The sequence below is a fragment of the Oxyura jamaicensis genome, chromosome 5, assembly GCF_011077185.1.
Source record: "Oxyura jamaicensis isolate SHBP4307 breed ruddy duck chromosome 5, BPBGC_Ojam_1.0, whole genome shotgun sequence".
In the NCBI taxonomy this organism is placed as follows: domain Eukaryota; kingdom Metazoa; phylum Chordata; class Aves; order Anseriformes; family Anatidae; genus Oxyura; species Oxyura jamaicensis.
Window position 1 is genome coordinate 54,827,439 of NC_048897.1, and position 14,535 is coordinate 54,841,973.

Genomic DNA, 14,535 nt, shown 5'->3' on the forward strand with positions numbered 1-14,535 from the left:
GAACTCAAGTAGTGTTAAAGCTTTACAATTCAAGTAAGCATTCAAATTGATTGAAAGCAACCCCCTGTTTGTTTTGACAAATCGGATTAACATTTATTCAGGACAATCGGAAATATATGTCTTAGCAAACTGAAAATGCTCTTTATTTCCCACAGCTTTAGTTACAACACCCCTTTTCCTTGCTTTGTATGGATAGGTTTGCAGCTTCTAGCAGGTCAGAAATCTAATCACATCTTGTGGTAATTAATAATTCAGGGCACACTTAACACAATGATTCTCAACTTTTCCATCAGATTAGAATCCTTTTCCATCTCAGTAGGGCATTTCCTATCACTTAGCAATACAACAAGGGCTTCCAGATCAATAGAGCTTTTCCACTGAAGTGGGCCACACACCTTGCTGCAGTGGCAGAAGAATTTCACAGGTCACAGTCTCACCCTCATTGCAGGCCCAGACCTACTCAGCATTTGAAATTACTGTCAGTCCAAATGCACTCAAAAGCTTTATTGCTTTCCAAGAGTCAGGCTGACTGTAAATGTCTTGGAATAACTCAAGCAGCTTCTTCCTGGTATTCCCAGTAATGGGAAGTCTAAAGGCCTCTTAGGAAGACAGCAGCTGGGAGCAAGCTCCCACCTGTAGCAATTACATGTTGCACAGACCTGTTTAGATTTTCAAGGCAGTGTGAGACTGCTTAGGCCTTCTGTACTCAAGACACTGGCAATTATGGGTGAGAGAGCATGAGAAGGCTACAGGTGGTAAAGCAACAGCAGCTGGTACCTCTGACTTGCAACCTCTGCCAGAAAATGCTCTCTCTAAGCTATCTTTCCATCTCTAAAGAAAACTTCAGAGGACAAATAAGTCAAAAAAATGAACACACCCTAAACTTATCATGTCACTGCAAGTAAGTTACTTAGGCATAGTTATCAAATATTCCACTATCAACAATATGGAAAACAAACAGTTTTCTAACACTGCCTGGATTTCAGTTTCTCCTAAGTCAACAGGAACATAAAGTCATTTTTCAGTCAACAAAGTATAAATCTTGGCTCAAGCCACAGCCCTATTAATCCTCCCCTGCCAGGTAATCCTCCCAGGCTAGGCAGTCCCCTTGCAAGACCACTGGGTAGAAATACACACAGCACTTCATCTGGATAACTGTCTTCCGTAATCCCTTTCTTCTCTATTTCCCACCTGCTGCTCGCTACCATAGAGTTTTCTGTGGAACTGTACCCAGTAAAGCAAATACACGTTGTTCATATTATTCCCCATTTCACATTCTCTTCCTTAACTAACACTGTAAAAAGCAAAGCTCATTTGGATGTCCAGAACACTACACATCTAAGGGGAGAAAGGATGAGAATTGCCTCCAATGCAAGTGTTTTTTTTTTCCCCTACTATTTATTATGTAACCACAAGGGAAAAGGTTAATGTGAAGAAAATGCTCTTTCTCTTGCCTCTCCCTCCATGAATGAATTAAAGTCACTGAGCATCTCTGCTTACAAGTGTCTATAGCATTCCTGATGCTCCTGAGTGTACAGTATTCTCTGTCATAAAACAAGGAAAGCTTGGTAGGCTTCAAACATCCGTGCCAGTACAGCTTCCCTTTCCTGGAAAGGAAAGGGTTAAGAGAGAGACAGTATGCTGCTGAAAGGGACTTTGTATCTTGATTAAAGCCAAACAGCAACCTTTGAAGCATAATGAGAGAGAGGAAAAGAAACCACATCCCAAAAATGCATAACCATATTCCTCACTGAATTCACAGGACCAATGACACAGACTGTGCTTTTATGCAAGATCCTATTGCATGCTGATTTCAGCTCAAAAACTCAGGTGTATGACAGCATACTAAAGACACAGATAGAAATAAAAAAGAAAATCGAACGAAACTCACCTCAGCTTTGTTTTGTTTCTCTTCATATTCACTCTGCTCCTTCTCCATACCAACCAGCTTAATTTTCAGGTCTGAAACTTCAGCCATTAGATCCAATTTCTGAGTCTCTAGTGATGTTCGACTTAGCAACTCCTGAAAGCAAAGCAGAAAATTTTCCAGAGTTAATTTTATATGAATACTGACAGAACGCTGCATGATTTGCTGGCAGTTCCATACATAGGTCTCTACCCCTTTGTTTATGCTTTCAATACAAAAGCAAAATGATTCTTTTCTTCAAAAGCCACATTCACTACTACTTTACTGTGCAAAAAGCATTTAATGCTGAAAGATAGATTTAATGTAGTCATTCACTGCAAGCAGAAAAAGTAACTCAAAAAGTACAGAGTGACTGGCAAATTCATATGAAAGCAAATTGTTCTACCTCTCTTTATGTTGCCTATACTTTGATCTGTTTGAACTGCATGTTTCGAGTTCTGCAGCTATTTTCACCTACACATTCTCCTGTGTTAATCACTAAACCACTGTCCTCTTCCCCACTTCAATAAAACGTCTGGCACAGTGTTTATCCTTGCACAAGACATGAGATCAGAAAACAACACTAAGGCTGAACACACACAAACATACATAACATAGAGACCTTCAGACAACACACTATAGAACAGCTGACTGCTTCCTAAGATACTCATCAGATGAAGCTACATTTTAGTATTATAATTCAATGTTTTAGAACATTTTATCGTATGTTATTCAGCAAAGGATATGTTATAGAACGAACACCAACAGTAACCAAACAGTACCAAAGATAAGCAACATTTCTGTAGTCATGCTAACAGTACTTGAAGTTTCTGGGCAGTACTTGGTAACTTTTCAAGACTACTAACTGTAGAGGGAACAACATTGAAAAAGAAGCAATATGACCCAACTGGAACCTAAAAGGCAATGTTTAAACTAATACCAAACTAGAAACAATTGGCCATGACTTTTGCTTGTGTGCCATGAGTTCATTTTTCAGATTGCAGAGAAAGGCATACTTTGGACAGAGTGATATCACTGTAGTTGGAAAACATTCACCATTCAGCTTCATCGCATCTTTCAGTTGTTTCCAAGAAAACAAAAGCCAAAAATCTTCAAAGATTTAACATAATATATTTAAAGTTGTGTCTCTTGGTCTCTATTTTTAAAGTGAAAAATCTATTCAGGAGTTTAAGTCCTACTGAAAATTCAATACCTAGCTTTCCAAGTGCCTAATTATTATTATTATTATTTTTTGCAAAGATCTTAGGTTTCCAAATGGCTTTTCTGTTTTTTAAAATTTGACGGTAATTCATAACTCACAGTGATGTTTTGATCACATGAAACATACTGAGGAGTTATAGCAGATTCTGCTTTGAATTACATGGAAATATCTTAACCGAATTTAGCACAGATATTCTGGATCTATGCTGATGTTACTGAGAGGTCAAAAACTGCCCTTTCCATCAATATGCTTTTTCTCATCTTTCCCTCTTCCACAAACTGTAGAGTATGTTGTATACTATGGTTTAGAGCCAAGGAAGCCACAAACATTATTTTCAAAATTATACAGTTAAAATTCATTTGGAACCCAAATCTGCTTTAGATGTAAATTGTTTTAGTCTGGTGGGGAATACTGTCCAAACTAGAAATAGCACTCAACTTACATCTGCATTGAAACACCAGTTATCTAAGCCACCCGCTATTCCCAGCGTTGTGCCCACTCTGCCGACATGGACAATTATATTTGTGTATGGATGGGAGAATAAACAGAAATGTAGGTTTTTTATTATTATTATATTTTTTTTGGTCTCTGAATGGAATAAATTCAGTAATAATCAGGAAAAGATAATACATTGACTTTCATTATTCCCCTTCTAAGAAGCAGTCACCTAATGAAATCTGAGTACTAGCTGCTTTCTACAAAGGTAATTACAAATTACAATTATAAAAAACCCCTCAATGCTCCAGGGATAAAGGACTACATCTTCATTAGTTTACGCAAGATCCAGTTCTGCCCATATTCCAGCCCAGATTGGAACAGGCTCTATACAGATGGCAACACAGCACATTTCTGCAGATTAAGATACAGCTACAAATGAGAACTTCAATATAGAAATAGGGCCACTTAACATCAAACAATCTAGCAGGATAAGGTACCTTTAGCCCCACTGACAGGCCCTATTCATTGTTGAACAAACAATTATTTTTCTTTTTTTGACACTGACATGGCATTCAATGATGCAACAGGTAGATTTCTTAATAAGGCATAGCATCCATCTAGACGTTTTTAACAACAGATCTGTCCTTTGAGTGCACTGTCTGATATTACTCCCTACTTTTTCAATAGGCTCCTAAGGTACACTTACTTGTGCAGTGGAGAGTGATACCTCACTCTCATTCTGAGTTCAGCAGCTCCGTGTGAAGAATAAGGTGCTAGCTGGTATGAGTGAGCATGAAGGCAGCTGAGATCATTTTTTAATCAAGTCAAACAAAATTTTACAGTTTGCTCTGAAGCTGGAGGATCAGATCCTCAGTGAGTGTAAACTGGCATAAATCTCTTGCCTTAAAATAGACAAAATAGCTAACTATCCCTGGTTTGTTTTCAATGGAGCTACATTGATTTAAAACAGCTGACAATTTATCTTGCATCTAGAGTGTCTAACTTTTGCTTTGAAAGAAAGTGCCGTTTTAAGTAAACGTCCCCTCTTGAAATGGATAACATCTGGAAGCAATTATTTTCATCTTCAAGCAGATGCTCACAGGGAACAGCTCATTAGAGAATGTGACCCATTTTGTTACAGAGAAATTATAGTGTATTTCAGTGGTATGATGCAACTTGAAGCCAGCCAGAATAAATATGCCATTGTAAGAAAAGAAAATACAAATTTATGTTATTGGTTTTAAAGCAAGAAGGATAATATAAGAGAGGCAAAATGGTAATTAGGGTTGTAGCAGCTTTAGGAGGATCTTGAAAATCTCATATATAGAACAGAAATAGAACAAACTCTAAGAAATCTTATGTATAAGCAAGTTACTTGTTTTTCATTTAAAATCCACTAAAAATTTAAATTAATTTCTTAAAGGTGCTTTTTGTGAAAATCAACTTTAACCTTAAAAAAAAAAGGAAAATGCTATTTTAGAGTAGAATAATTACAAAGATGAGTCATGCAGAAGGTACAATACATGTATGGCAGACAGATCAATGCACACCAAACTAGTTCCAAACACAACTGTGTTTTTAAAATTCACTCTGTATACTTTGTAAATATTTAATCATGCTTTTCAATATTCCCAGTGAAACCGGAACATGCACTGTATCTCACTTGCACATTCGGTTGGCTTGGAAATACATATTTCTTATAAAGCTGCTTATAAAGTTTAACATGACATAAAATAGCTTAGAAAGGGGGCACCACACTATTCTAGGTTATCTGTTTTAAGCACTTTACATTTCAGGATATTTTGCAGTCTACATAACAGATGAAACAATCATGCTATACACTGTTTGAGAAACCATAAATAAGATTCTAGTCAAGTGGAAAAAAAAAAGCAGACCCTAGAGTCTCATTTGCACTTGTGCACTGTACAAAATACAAGACTCCAAAATTTCATATTTTTCATATTCATTAAAGTAGCTGAGAGAGAGAGAGGCAGAGACAGACACACCTACCTGGTAAGCAAAATTCAGCAAGAACCACCGCAAATGAGGACTGCACTTTCCAAGTGCTTGCTGTGTGTCAGCTGTGGTGGAAATAAGATATTTGCTTAACTGAAAACACAGCTGAGAGCAATGTATGTGTGTAATCTCCATGAAATGGTGCAAGTCAGTAGCAGAAAGTGGATTACAGCCCTCCAATTCATCATTTGTCCATTATATAGTTAAGCAACAGAAAGGACAGAACTTCCCATTGCATTCACAAATGGAGCAGTCTTTTGCATACGTCTGACAAGTGTGTGTGCCTATAACTGTAAAATAATAAAGCAGCACAATGCTCACCTGTATAGATAAGCTGCACAACTTGAGAGCACACTCTGAAAAACTCAGGCCTTACAATCAGAGCAGCACAGAGCACACTTCAAACTCTGAAACAGCAAGCCAGCTGCTGGCAAGGAGTTACCACACGTTATAAACAAGTGCTGAAATTCATTTAAGATCAGATAACTGAGGCAATTGAAAGTTGAAGGAATGAACCTTGCCAGCCAGCAAAGTTCCTGAGAAGCAAACAGATACACACCAGATTTGCACCGTGCAACCAAGATAGGATTCTGGCTCCCTTGAGAACAAGACAACAGCAAAACCAGAATAGGTACACACTAAATTGCACTGGATTCAAGTTCTTACTCTCATACAGCTCCTCCTTGCATTTTATTTATTTATTTATTTATTTTAAAGAACATTCTTCATTGTGCCTCACCAAGGACGTTGTCTGCCATATGTTCACCTGCTTTGTGCACCCAGGTAGAAATTGGCCATAAACTGATATCAGAAAGAGGGAAAGTACAGAAATTCTCTCCTGATCACTCAAGTGTTTTAGTCTCCATGTGTATGAGACAGAAAAAAACCCTAAAGCCAAGCACTTTGTATTTTGCAACAGAATTTAATAGACAGAAGACACAAAAATCCTTATGCAATGCAGCCATCTGACAGGATTCCTCTGGATTGCTTAGTGCAACTACGTGTCACAAATAAGCTGGAAGGCAAAAACAAACTGTCAAACCACATTTAGGACTTCATACAGGTCAGGTTGAAGACAGTCAATGCCACACAGTTCAGCATTTTGGCACAACTTTGATTGGCAAAATAACCTGTACACTCTATGCTATAGAGCTTCAGTGACAACTAGTATCTGCTAAATCAATCAAATGCAGCACAGGAATAGCAAAGAAGTATTTTCACTTGTGATAATTACTATACCAAATGCACATAAAAGAACTGTGAAAGTGAAATCTGAATGTGTAGAAAATTCCCTTTTCAAACTGACAAGAATGACAACATTGATTCCATCGCACCAGTGCATTTATGCTCTGGCTGGCTGGTGCTTTCTGTTATGGGACAATTTAGGACAACTACTTTATATATAGAGAGAGCAAAAGATACTTTTGCTTTCAAATTCTGTTCTACATTTGTACAAATGAAGCAAAAGTTGATCAAATGTGGACAGGAAGTTCCTCTGAGGCTAACATAGCAGATGTTCAAGATCCCCTCTTCCCTTAAAAATTGTTTCTTAAAATTCACTGGAAGAAAGTTCTTAGAAATGCTACAGATTAATTTAGAGAAAGACACACATCCATCATTTTTCTCTAAAATCAGCTGTAATTTCACATTTTAAAGTAGCTGGTATACTAGAAATGGAATGTCACAACATAAATTGTGTTTTTAAGATAATTCTAGGAGGGTTTTTTATTTTGACACAAATTCATTATCATGTACTAAGGGGCAAGGGAGGTAACTACTCACATAGGTAGCATTTCCATGTCTTTTGGCAATGGCAAGACTGAGATACAACTAAAAGTCAATTCAGAGAGACCAAACTGGGGTCTTGCTCCTAGTCATGCCCCAGAAAATTTTCTCTTACCACTGGTTATGATTGAAGGACAATAAAACATTTTTCTTGGCCCAAACTAAAAGGATATTTAATGATGGATCTAAAGTTTTCCCATTGACTATCGTGAGTTTTTGAAAGATCTACTTCATTTTAAAGACAGTGCAAATACCTCAAAAGCAATGTTCTTTCTTAATTAGAGTCTGTAGTGGAAAAAGTATCCTTAAAAAGCAGAATGTTGAGTTTGATATAGTAGCATCACACGTCACGAAAACATACATGTTATATTTTCTTTGGCTGAGGTTTCATAAACAGCTAGGTTAAATGTGCAGCTCACCACTGTCCTTACGCCATGCCTTAACCTCTTCTGTAAGCTGGTTCAATTCACTAACCCAGCAAAAAAATATCCCCTTTTAACCACTGCCCGCCCTCTTCCTTTCTGCCCAGTCATAGAGAAAAAATTCTGGTGAGCAGAGTCAGTACAAAGTAAGTTGCAGAAGCACACATTCAGGAACAGAAAGAACAAAAGAACAGAACAAAGCCTTCTCTTTTTTTGTAATGGAAAACTGTTAGATGAGCTCAACACATTTCCCATAAGCCCACATTTTGACTAAGGAATACTGCTCCCTCCTCTTAGAGTGACGAAGAATCACAACTTCCTCCTAAGAAGCAGCAGTCTCAGTTGTTACTATTCAGCATTCAAGATGCCCATCCCAAATGCTGAACAGCCTTTTTAGGTAATTCGAACAAAGTTTATTTCAGCTGCTGTTTCAAAAGTGTTTGCATGATAGCTTTGTAGCAGGGTTCAAAACAACTGTGCATAAATCATAAGCCAAAAAGGATTTTAGCCAGTAACCGCACCCTTACAAAGTGGACAAGTCTCTGCTAGCACAGATTCAGAAAAACTAGTTTGCAGGGTAGCATTACATACCCTTGCTGCCGTGGAACTACCAGATAACTTTTTAAGTAATTTCATTAAATTATCTTGACAAGGCATATCATTATTTTGTTGTTGTTGCTGTAGCATTTGAGGCACAAAATTAAGTTAGATTTCTTACAGTTCCCAAAATTAAAGACAAGGCTTATGCTGTACTCACATATATGGCTTCTCAGATAAGTAAAAAAAATATATGCTTATCTATATTGCAGTTAGCTTAGTTCTACTAATACACATTAAAGATTTCTCAAAATAGGACAATTATGTTCATCATTCCATCTTCTGTTTAGAAGAAGCTGTCAGCTTAAGATCACAAATGTAGGAATCAACGTAGTTCAATGTATTCCAAATAAGCAAGCGGAACCAAGAAATAAAAGTGGATTTACAATGCACCTCAAGAGAATAATAGAAGTCTTTCTGAAAAGCAAAAATATTTATACAGGTAGATAGAGGTGGATGTTTATTATGTATTTCTTTGTATTACAAAACAGGTAGTTTCCTGCAAAAAATAAATTAATACCATAATACTGTTTTGATTGCCCTTGAATGATGCAGAAAATAATTCTGACTGGAAAAACTCAATGACAACATTAATACCTTTCATGTCATTACTAAGTGTCATGGGCACCCGTACAGGACATTGGAAGCTGCTGACGAAGAAGACCTAGTTTTACATTAAAACAGGAACCTTCTACACTCTATATGAATACCTTCATGACGTTTGAAAACAGATTTTTATAATTTAAATATTAAATAGTTACTGTTCTTTGAATTTCACTTCAGATGTCACTGAAAAACTAAATGGTTTAACTAAACTCGCTGTTTCTATTTTCTAAAACACCCCTTCCTTTAAGTAAAGAACAAAACTTTTCCTAGTTGGAAACATTTTGGGTTACAACAGTTGTGAGCCCAGTTTTGTTTGTTAGTTAGTTTTTGTTTGCTTTTATTATTTATTTTGAGAAACTTGGAGAGTTTTAACTGAAAGAGGTTTAGGATACAAGTTCACCATGTGGAAACTGCTACCATTTAGATACAAATGTACATGGATTCTTATCATAGTAAAATAAAATTATTCAGAATAACGAAAGTGTAATTTAAAGCTATGAATAATTCATTGAAAGACTTGCATATTTCACATAGACTAAAATATTAGGTTTATAACAGAACATTTCAGTGCCTGGAAGGGGGAAATACATGTTCCTCAAGAACAATACATATACTGCAAATTTCTGGTCTGTATTTTAAGGGTTATTTACAGTTTTAAATTTATTTAAAACAGCACCAATAGATTAAATCACATAGCCTGAATTTTTTGATAACAAAAAATGCCATGTACTTTTTTTTTTCCCCCCCAAATAAGGGGAAAACTAAATTAGGCAAAAATCTGGATAGAACCTAACTTGATACAGTCATTCATTTCAACTTTACTAACTGTTCAGCTTCAAAGCCATATGAAAATAGAAGATATTTAAATAAAAGTTTTCAATTCTGTAACTACTACATATATGAGGTACATTTAACCTGTCTAACCAGTTACTCAACCATGTCCAAATTTAGTTCATCAGCACAGTGCAAATAATACACAATAGTTTCATTTTACATGCTGCCACGTACAGTGTTATGTAACCAGCCAATAAAACATTTTTGCAACAGAAAAACAAAGAAACTTTTATTTCAAAAAAAGAAAAAAAAAAAAGTGCAAAGCAACAAGAGAACAATAAAAAGAGGCAATTCTTTCTGTTTTCTCTTTTTGCCAAAGGCACTCACACATGCAGACAAGCTAAGCATGTATACTCTCCTCTCCATTGGAGGATATTATGTAAAAATCTTTCAAATTAAGATTTTTACCTGTTGAAGCATTTCTTCTGTAGCATTCAGTTTCAACTGATGCCCCTCAAGACAGATTTCTAAGTCCCGGATTTTCTCTCCTTGAGCTTCCACCTGGTCTGTAAGAACACTCACCTGTAATTTGAGAAGAGAAGTGCAATGCTACTGAACTGACTGTAAATAAGTTTGAATTTCATTATACAATTAACATCCAAATGCACATTTTTACAGCAAGTTCTCTTTTAAAGTTCTCAGTAGTTTCATACTCTTTCATAACTTGCTCTACTGAGATAGACAGTTTTCCAGTCTCACCTACAAATGTTTTCATTCAACCCCCGCCCCACTCGGACTGTTTTTTTTATATTAAAATGAGAGAACATTTCTAGAAGAGCTGGAAGAATACTTATAGGTAGCCTGAGTCAGTGCATGCACAAGTCTCAACAATTAGAAAGCACCAAACAAGAACATATTATACTGAAAATACTTGAAGTGGTCTTGAAGCATGCACTGCTATTTCAGGTTCTGTTGGCACTCAGATCCCTAAAATGGATAAATGATAAAACTGTTCATCTGGAAACCAACCAACTACCTTACTTCTTACAAGAACAGAAAAACAGCTTACCTATCAATAAATCGTTTTGAAGTTATATGGAATGCAATGAGTAAAAGGCGTGTTTTAGCAGCAACAAAGTTCTATTCCAAGAAAAATTCCCAGGCTTTGCAAGCCAAAACATGACAGCAAAAGAAGTGAGATACAGACAATGAATCCCAGGAAAAGAAACAATAAGCCATACTGGTAAAGAGCTGTAGGGATTGTGGTACAGACTGCTGAATCTGTAACAAGAAAAGCCCAGCAGCCAAGCTCAAAGCTTGTAAAGTTCTAAAAAAAACAAACACCAAAACCAAAATAAACAACAACAACAACAAAATAAAACAAACCACCAACAACCTAGACTCAGCATAACATTAGAAAGATGTGAAAAAGTGTTAATTCCTAAGTTAAGAAGCACATATACTCTGTAGACTGATTTTTGCTGTTTATTTATATAAAAGTAGTTTCCACCGCAGACTAAACCTCGATTACATTAGAAAATGTTACTTCAAACAACAAAGAAACCTGAGGCTTCTAAACTCCAGTTTTAATGAAACATGTTAACAAAAACTTATCTATGTTCTTGTATCCAACTCTAGAGTACTTTTACTTAAAAAAAAAATAAAATAAAATGAAAGAAAAAGGTATTTGGAAGTGAAACCTCTAAGATGTACCCATACCCGTTAAGCAGCACTGCTAAAGCCCAAGGGAATCAACAAACAATTGAGTTCACTTCAGGGCAGCTGCAGCGGGAATGACTGGGTGTCCATATTTGTTTTACCTGCAAACATAATGACAAGGATGCCTGGGAGAGAAATACAGAAAAAGAAACACAGTATTTTATTTTTATGCCTTTAAAGTAGTTGGCCCTTGAGAAAAGCACAGATGAACACAGGATGAGAGGTGACAGGAAGGAGTGGGTGGAGGGAGATCACAACGTTTTTGCCACTCTTGGCCAGAAGCACACCAAGACAGGTGAGCTGGTAGGGTGGAAAGAACTCCCCGCAAGGAAGTCTGTTGCTTATCAACTTTTGTGTTTCGCTCCCATTACATAGGTGATGGTGCACAAAAAGTTCTGAGAGGTCAGAAAGCAAGACAAAATAAATAAACCAAAGCCCCTTCTTCAGTCTGACACAGCTTCCAGAGCAAGAAAACAAGCTAAAAGGGTAAAGGGAAAGTTCCAACCAGTATTGTAACCTATAAGGAAAACTCTGTGTATTAAATGTGACCTGCAAAGGCATTTAGTAAAAAGTTTAGCAGCTTTAGAAGCGCTGTGCTGAATATTCCAGTTATTAGGTTGAAAGGCACATTAGCTACTTTGAGCTCATATTTTCCCCTTCATTTAAGATCGCATCTGCCAGACTCTTCTAGGAATCAGTAAGCTGCACACAGAGTATAACCTCAGCATATGCTGCACTGGCAAGTCCATCTCGCCTTAGCAGTGCAACATCAACATGAGTCAGCCCCTAGTGAATACATTTTCTGTAAATATCTACAGGTGAGGTATATTGAAAAAATAACCCCAAATCAAGTGGTATAATGTTTTAAAATACCTTAGGAAAAAGACCCTTGTGGAAAAAAAGAAAAACCCTAAACAATAAGTAAATTAGCTCCTGCACACAGGCACTGAGCTCTAAGACAGTATCGTGGATGCTGTAGCATTTCCAGTCTCCACCACATACTGAACAGCAGAAGTAGGTTTCAAGGTTCTCTGAGTTAGTCTTGGGAGAAACAGAGAGTGAGTGGCACCTGTGAAATTGCCTTGGTATGGCTTCTTCTGCAGCAAGACTGCAGCTTTCCCAGCTTTTCATTCCCCATAGATTATAGCCGTGGACCACAGTTACTGACACAACAGACCGTAAGTCACTGTGCAGAGGTGCTGTGTCTCCAATCACTTTCTCATCTTTCATGCCAATGGTTATACCCAAGAGCAGGGTTTGCACCAACAGACTCTCTAAGGACAGTGTAACCTCTAGATGGGGCTTGCTTACATTCCTCATATTCGACTGCATAGACTGAATATGCAGAACTGGTATAAACGAAGTTCTAACAGAATCACAGGATGGATGAGGTGGGAAAGGATGACGACCTCTGGAGGCCATCTTGTCCAACCCCTTTGCTCAAGCAGGGCCACCTAGAGCAGGTTGCCCAGGACCAATCCCCAGCTCTGGATCCTGGCATCTTCTTGTTTTTGTTGTTGATCACCTGCTGACCAAGGCTTTCATCTATGCTATTTGACTGGGGGTTTTAGAGTTCTACTGCAATAGCATGCAGTGCAATAGGAAAATGTGTTAGAATAAATATTGACTACACCTCTTGATAGGGTTGCAATGTAGGTAAAAGGCAAAAGAGAAGTTTCTACATCTGATTTAACCCATTCCTTTTGAGGGAAAACTGCAGGCAGGACTCTGAACCATGTCATAAAAGCCTCTTCTTTGTGAGTTTGGGTAGCTGTATTGTATAAATACCTATTTGTGTGGATGAAGAAATAGTTACTAAAAATCAACATGAAGAGACAGGGAAAGTACATCATGAGAAGTTGCCTCTAAGTTGCTTCCTGTACTTCTGGAGACTAGCGGTCCTATTAAACCTGCAAGAACTGACACATTTCTAACACCACAATTCTGCCAAACCTACAGAAGACCACCAGTGCAAAATGACCGTCAACAACTATTTGTATGGTTCAAACCACATCCAAGAGGATAGCACCTTCTATACACAGACAAAGATTACGGGACTATAGGCATATATGATGATACAAAGGACCCCTTCAGGACAAAGACAGAGGTGCGTCAGTACAACCACGTGCTTCTGAGTGAACAGCAGGGTTTGGTCTTCTAATTGTTGCTCCAATTACGAGTGCACATTTGTACAAGTGTGAGAAGTGAACATACTGTATGAAAAGCTGTGTGCTATCATTAATAGAATCTCATTAATAGAATCAACATGCTACAGTTAATAACAGCTTCATTAATGTGTAAATAGATATTAATAAACAAATAATATAATAATTAAGTGATTAATAAATAATCCTTTAGAATAAATAATTATTTATAATAAATATTATTAATATTATTTATTTATTATTTATTAAAGTTGTGATGCTGTCTCAACCAACTTCTAATCTCCTATTAGAAAATGGAAATTTGAAACATGAAGATTTAAGTTCCAAACAGAAATTTTATTTTTTTTTCCCCACTCAGGATTTGATTTGACTTTACCTCTCCCCCCTTAAGCTTTTTGATAATGTAAAGCAACTTCAGTACAATATACAAGCAGGGAAAATAACAGTTCTACCCACTTATGATTTATGAAAAACTTTTAATTTCTCATTTTTATTTCTGAGATTTGCAAGTCTTCCACATCCCAATAATAACCAAACTATCTGTCTGAAACTATATGGTGTCGATCATCTTGCTTTTGAATCCCTGGTCTCAAAATGCTTCCCATATTTTTACAACCTATCCATCCTCATAAACAGTAGCACACAGAAATAGATCACTCAGTGGAATGATTAAATTTTTGCAATACGCATTTGCTAGTAGAAGTTTAATGACTTCAATGGAGAGGAAAGTAAGGGATGAGTATGTTATCTTGAAACACGACAGCATAATTTTCTCCTTATTCTTCAGTCTTTCAGTTCATTAAAAACAGTGTCATGCAGAATCTAGAAAGTACCTTGCAAAATCTAGCAAACCTAGAATGAAAACTATTACCAGTACATTATTAT

General features: G+C 36.8%; 1 protein-coding gene across 18 annotated transcripts in view; it reads right to left on the bottom strand.

The window, feature by feature from the left end:
- The window catches only part of PPFIBP2 (PPFIA binding protein 2), a 106,285-nt gene that overhangs the window by 32,164 nt on the left and 59,586 nt on the right, over nt 1-14,535 (bottom strand). For 16 of the 18 annotated variants that reach the window (XM_035329152.1, XM_035329159.1, XM_035329160.1 and 13 more), the window contains 2 exons: nt 10,235-10,348; nt 1,892-2,023 (listed from right to left, as the gene is read on the bottom strand). In XM_035329152.1, coding sequence (XP_035185043.1) covers nt 1,892-2,023; nt 10,235-10,348 — 246 coding nt within the window. Of the gene's footprint in view, nt 1-1,891; nt 2,024-4,272; nt 4,424-5,576; nt 5,733-10,234; nt 10,349-14,535 lie in introns of those variants that run through there. The other 2 variants (XM_035329166.1, XM_035329171.1) reach the window with 2 other exon arrangements.